General features: G+C 43.8%; 1 protein-coding gene across 1 annotated transcript in view; it reads left to right on the top strand.

Annotated features, from left to right (window-relative positions):
* Positions 1 to 3687: 3687 nt before the first annotated feature.
* Positions 3688 to 6782, top strand: part of LOC127918033 (periplakin-like) — a 6658-nt gene continuing 3563 nt past the window's right edge. Inside the window, exons 1-2 of the mRNA XM_052501233.1 lie at positions 3688 to 3778; positions 4128 to 4282. Of these exons, the coding sequence (XP_052357193.1) occupies positions 3764 to 3778; positions 4128 to 4282 (170 nt within the window). The 5' untranslated portion in view covers positions 3688 to 3763. The remainder of the gene's footprint in view (positions 3779 to 4127; positions 4283 to 6782) is intronic.

Genomic DNA, 6782 nt, shown 5'->3' with positions numbered 1-6782 from the left:
TTAGTGTGATGGGCTGGGTGTTCTGAACAGAGCTCAGGGGTTAGTGTGATGGGCTGGGTGTTCTGAACAGAGCTCAGGGGTTAGTGTGATGGGCTGGGTGTTCTGAACAGAGCTCAGGGGTTAGTGTGATGGGCTGGGTGTTCTGGAATGTCTCCTGTCTGCATGGTGTTCTGAACAGAGCTTAGGGGCTGGAAGATCAGCAGGTGTTCCATTTTAAACTCACAGGTAAACAGACTGGAGACACGTTTTCTGATGCACAAAGCTTTTTATAGAAAACACTTCTAATATTAGCCGGGGTATCAGTCCGTCTCTGCTTTAGTAATCTAGTTGCTGTTGTTGTTGGACAAGGAAAAGATGGTAGCATTGATGAGTGAAGAATAGTAATGTACTTAGTGCCCAAGCTATATACTGTAGTCTCTTGTTGCCTCCAATGCAGTACTTCTAGGTTATATGAGCCGATGTGTTCTATTTAATGAATTACACTGAGTATGAACAAAGGTGTGTTTTAATGTCAATGTTTTCCACAGCACTATGCAGACAGTGTGTCAGATTAGACAATGGTGTTACTGTCCTGGTCTGGCGATGGGCCTGATTTACAGGCCTCTACTGGTAGCTTCAGCAACATTTCTCTTACCGTGGGGTAGATGTCAATAGTCTCCCTTCAGTCTGTACAGATCTGACCCGGTCAGATCGGAATCCTGCACAAGATCACTGACAGGAAGAAAGATGGTGAATGCCTCATGGAATACTCATGCACCTGTCTAGTGCTCTCACATCGGTGTAGATAAAGGAGAGGAAGCTACTAGTCTATTGAGATGAAGGAGAGGAGATGAGGAGAGGAGACAAGGAGAGGAAGCTTCTAGACTATTGAGACTATTGAGATGAAGGAGAGGAGACAAGGAGAGGAAGCTTCTAGACTATTGAGATTAAGGAGAGGAGATGAGGAGACAAGGAGAGGAAGCTTCTAGACTATTGAGATTAAGGAGAGAGAGATGAGGAAGCCACTAGACTAATGAGATGAAGGAGAGGAAACAAGGAGAGGAAGCTACTAGCCTATTGAGATGACGAGGAGAGGAGAAGCTACTAGACTATTGAGATGAAGGAGAAGAGATGAGGAGAGGAAACTACTAGACTATTGAGATGAAGGAGAAGAGATGAGGAGAGGAAACTACTAGACTATTGAGATGAAGGTGAGGAGATGAGGAAGTTATTAGTCTATTGGATTAAGGAGAGGAAACTACTAGACTATTGAGATGACGAGGAGAGGAAACTACTAGACTATTGAGATGAAGGTGAGGAGATGAGGAAGTTATTAGTCTATTGGATTAAGGAGAGGAAACTACTAGACTATTGAGATGACGAGGAGAGGAAGCTACTAGACTATTGAGATGAAGGAGAAGAGACGAGGAGAGGAAGCTACTAGACTATTGAGATGAAGGAGAAGAGATGAGGAGAGGAAACTACTAGACTATTGAGATGAAGGAGAAGAGATGAGGAGAGGAAACTACTGGACTATTGAGATGAAGGAGAGGAGATGAGGAGAGGAAACTACTAGACTATTGAGATGAAGGAGAAGAGATGAGGAGAGGAAACTACTAGACTATTGAGATGAAGGAGAAGAGATGAGGAGAGGAAGCTACTAGACTATTGAGATGAAGGAGAGGAGATGAGGAGAGGAAGCTATTAGTCTATTGAGATGCAGCCCATGTCATCTGACCCGTGGGAGATGTGCAGCAGGGAGCTTTCAGGTTCATTCAGGGTGAGCAGACACGGCAGGCAGACGGTGAAGTGGACGGCAAGGCAAGTGCACTTCATTCAGTCACTCATCTGATTACCTCCCTAATGACAGCTACCATTTAAGCATCCCTGCTGAAGAGCTGTGTTAATCCTGACTGAGTCTTTTACTAAGGTGAAGACTGGAGCTTAGTTACTGACTGGATCCGTCTTTCATTCATAACAGTCTGAAGAGTTGATTTATCCCTCCGAGAGGTTAGCATGTCAAAGTTAAAACATTTTGTTAAAGTTTAAAGCTACAGTCCCCGATTGGGAAAAGCATCAACGTAGGGTCTGTTTACTTGTGTAGGCCCACATTATGAGGCACGGTTTTAATGTGCTGTTGCTCAGGTCCATTTTGTACTCTGAACAGAAGAGCACAGATGGTCTCTAAAGGTTTTCAGAGAGATACGGTCACTGCAGACTCTTTCCTTTTAAAGGCATCGTTCACCCAACTGAACTATCCCTGTAACCTAACAGTGGTCTTTCTGGAACAGCACTCACAGATGGTCTGTATGTAGAGCTAACTGGTGTCTTCTCCCTGAGAGAGTATGTATGTAGAACTAACTGGTGTCTGCTCAGAGAGTCTGTCTGATTAGAAGTCTTTCCCTATCTGTAAGAACTAACTGGTGTCTTCTCCCTGAGAGGATCTGTATGTAGAACTAACTGGTGTCTTCTCCCTGAGAGTCTTAGATCTGTATGTAGAACTAACTGGTGTCTTCTCCCCTGAGAGAGTCTGTATGTAGAACTAACTGGTGTCTTCTCCCTGAGACTAGAGGTGTCTCCCCTGTATGTAGAACTAACTGGTGTCTTCTCCCCTGAGAGGCATCTAACTGTTCACCCAACTGAACTATCCCTGTAGAACTAACTGGTCTTCTCCCCTCAGATTCTCCTCCCCCTGAGAGTCTGATGTAGAACTAACTGGTGTCTTCTCCCCTGAGAGAGTATGTATGTAGAACTAACTGGTGTCTTCTCCCTGAGAGAGTCTGTATGTAGAACTAACTGGTGTCTTCTCCCCTGAGAGGTCTGTATGTAGAACTAACTGGTGTCTTCTCCCTGAGAGGGTCTGTATGTAGAACTAACTGGTGTCTTCTCCCTGAGAGAGTCTGTATGTAGAACTAACTGGTGTCTTCTCCCCTGAGAGAGTATGTATGTAGAACTAACTGGTGTCTTCTCCCCCTGAGAGAGTCTGTATGTAGAACTAACTGGTGTCTTCTCCCCTGAGAGGGTCTGTATGTAGAACTAACTGGTGTCTTCTCCCCTGAGAGGGTCTGTATGTAGAACTAACTGGTGTCTTCTCCCCTCCTAACTGGTGAGAGGGTCTGTGTATGTAGAACTAACTGGTGTCTTCCCCCTGAGAGGGTCTGTATGTAGAACTAACTAACTGGTGTCTTCTGACCCAGGGTCTGTATGTAGAACTAACTGGTGTCTTCTCCCTAAGAGAATGACTAAAAATGTAACTGGTGTCTTCTCCCCTGATGTATGTAGAACTGAACTGGTATATAGAACTAACTGGTGTCTTCTCCCCTGAGAGGAACCTGTATGTAGAACTAACTGGTGTCTTCCCCCCTGAGAGAGTATGTATGTAGAACTAACTGGTGTCTTCTCCTGAGAGGGTCTGTATGTAGAACCTCCCCCTGGGGAACTGGTGTCTTCTCCCTGAAGATCATGACTAGTTGATTATTGAGTCAGGTGTATTAGCTGGGGCCAAAGTGTGACACCAATCAGGCCCCAGAAGACTGAAGATGTCCATCCCAGATCTAGAAGAACGTTTTGAACAATGTTTTACTTGCAATGACAGTCATATATGGTTGTTTGACCTACTTCGGCTGATTGCAATGAATGTAAGTCGCTCTGTATAAGTTCAATGACTAAAATGTAACTGTTGTCACCTCCTCATTCCAGGGGCCCTCCTCTGAGCTGTCTGCACTGATTGAGAAGCTGCAGAAGAACGCTGACAAGGTGGGAGAAGCTCATCCTTGAGACGGAGATGAACCTCAACAAGGTAAAGAACCGCATCACACAGAACCTCGTAGAACCGTTTTGAGAACATCATAAAACCACACTGAACTGGATAGAATCTCAAAGATCATCATATAACATCGTAGAACCTCATAGAACTGCGTGGAACCGCATAGAACCTCAGAACTACATAGAACCTCAAAGAAACACACAGAACTTCATAGAACGTCACAGAACCTTATGATAGGGTCATATCTTTTGATAATGCAACAACAACATCCTATTGGTGGCTCTGGCAGACTGTTTGCATGATCCTAATTGGCTCTGTGTGGCTCTCAATGTCTTTGACAAAATATCACATGAAAACCTTTGACTGTTCTGTGTTGTATCAGGATGTGAGTAAGATCAACGAGGGCAAGCAGCCTCTGTACCAGGACGACACCAACAAGCGCATCCTAAGCTCTCTGGAGCTGCTGCAAGGCCTGGATGAGGACGCCGTCGACGCAAAACGCCTGCAGCACCCCCAGGCTGAGATGATTGAGCAGGAGTGAGTTATATTATATAGTAGATATACACTAGATATACCTACTGTACCTGCAGCACCGCCAGGCTGAGATGATAGAGCAGGAGTGAGTTATATTATATAGTAGATATACACTAGATATACCTACTGTATATTATAGCACCGCCAGCAGATGATAGAGCAGGGAGTGAGTTATATTATATAGTAGATATGCTTAGCCCCCAGGCTGAGATGATTGAGGCTGAGATGATAGTGAGTTATATTATATAGTAGATATACACTACACTAGATATACCTACTGTACCTGCAGCACCCCCAGGCTGAGGCTGAGATGATAGAGCAGGGCTGAGATGATTGTTATATTATATAGTAGATATACACTAGATATACCTACTGTACCTGCAGCACCCCAGGCTGAGATGATTGAGCAGGAGTGAGTTATATTATATAGTAGATATACACTAGATATACAGGAGTGAGTTATATTATATAGTAGATATGTAGCTACTGTACCTGCAGCACCCCAGGCTGAGATGATTGAGCAGGAGTGAGTTATATTATATAGTAGATATACACTAGATATACCTACTGTACCTGCAGCACCGCCAGGCTGAGATGATTGAGCAGGAGTGAGTTATATTATATATAGGTATGTAGATGAGATGATTGAGCACACCCCCAGGCTGAGATGATTGAGCAGGAGTGAGTTATATTATATAGTAGATATACTACTGTACCTGCAGCACCGCCAGGCTGAGATGATTGAGCAGGAGTGAGTTATATTATATAGTAGATATACACTAGATGATTGGACCTAGATATTGACCTACAGGAGTGTACCTGCAGCACCGCCAGGCTGAGATGATTGAGCAGGAGTGAGTTATATTATATAGTAGATATACACTAGATATACCTACTGTACCTGCAGCACCCCCAGGCTGAGATGATTGAGCAGGCTGAGATGATTGAGCAGGAGTGAGTTATATTATATAGTAGATATGTAGCACCCCCAGGCTGAGATGATTGAGCAGGAGTATATATTATATAGTAGATATACACTAGATATACCTACTGTACCTGCAGCACCCCCAGCCAGGCTGAGATGATTGAGCAGGAGTGAGTTATATTATATAGTAGATATAGCACCCCAGGCTGAGATGATTGAGCAGGAGTAGTTAGATATATACACTAGATATACCTACTGTACCTGCAGCACCCCCAGGCTGAGATGATTGAGCAGGAGTGAGTTATATTATCTAGTAGATATACACTACACTAGATATACCTACTGTACCTGCAGCACCGCCAGGCTGAGATGATTGAGCAGGAGTGAGTTATATTATATAGTAGATATACACTAGATATACCTACTGTACCTGCAGCACCGCCAGGCTGAGATGATAGAGCAGGAGTGAGTTATATTATATAGTAGATATACACTAGATATACCTACTGTACCTGCAGCACCCCCAGGCTGAGATGATTGAGCAGGAGTGAGTTATATTATCTAGTAGATATACACTACACTAGATATACCTACTGTACCTGCAGCACCGCCAGGAGATGATTGAGCAGGAGTGAGTTGAGATGATGAGATGATTGAGCAGGAGTTATATTATCTAGTAGATAGTAGATATATATTATAGTAGTAGATATACACTACACTAGATATACCTACTGTACCTGCAGCACCGCCAGGCTGAGATGATAGAGCAGGAGTTATATTATATAGTAGATATGTACCTGCAGCACCGCCAGGCTGAGATGATAGAGCAGGAGTTATATTATATAGTAGAAATGTAGCACCCCCAGGCTGAGATGATAGAGCAGGAGTTATATTATATAGTAGATATGTAGCACCGCCAGGCTGAGATGATAGAGCAGGAGTTATATTATATAGTAGATATGTACCTGCAGCACCGCCAGGCTGAAATGATAGAGCAGGAGTTATATTATATAGTAGATGTATACCTACTGTACCTGCAGCACCGCCAGGCTGAGATGATAGAGCAGGAGTTATATTATATAGTAGATATGTACCTGCAGCACCGCCAGGCTGAAATGATAGAGCAGGAGTTATATTATATAGTAGATGTATACCTACTGTACCTGCAGCACCGCCAGGCTGAGATGATAGAGCAGGAGTTATATTATATAGTAGATGTAATACACTGATACACTTAAGCAATAAGGCACAAGGGGGTGTGGCATATTGGCCATATACCACAAACCCCTGAGGTTCCTTATTGCTATTATAAACTGGTTACCAACGCAATTAGAACAGTAAAAATACATGTTTTATCATACCCGTGGTATACGGTCTGATGTACCACGCTGTCAGCCAATCAGCATTCAGGGCTGGAACCACCCATTTTATAATAGATATTATACCCTCTTTAGCCCGACACTGAGCTCCACTCACTCACTCCACTGTTGAGTTTTAACTAACCCTGTGTCCTCACCCTGTGTGTCCTCACCCTGTGTGTCCTCACCCTGTGTGTCCTCACCCTGTGTGTCCTCACCC

Source organism: Oncorhynchus keta, unplaced genomic scaffold (genome assembly GCF_023373465.1).
Source record: "Oncorhynchus keta strain PuntledgeMale-10-30-2019 unplaced genomic scaffold, Oket_V2 Un_contig_12850_pilon_pilon, whole genome shotgun sequence".
In the NCBI taxonomy this organism is placed as follows: domain Eukaryota; kingdom Metazoa; phylum Chordata; class Actinopteri; order Salmoniformes; family Salmonidae; genus Oncorhynchus; species Oncorhynchus keta.
Note: the sequence above shows the minus strand (reverse complement) of the source record. Positions and strands in the feature narration are given on the sequence as shown.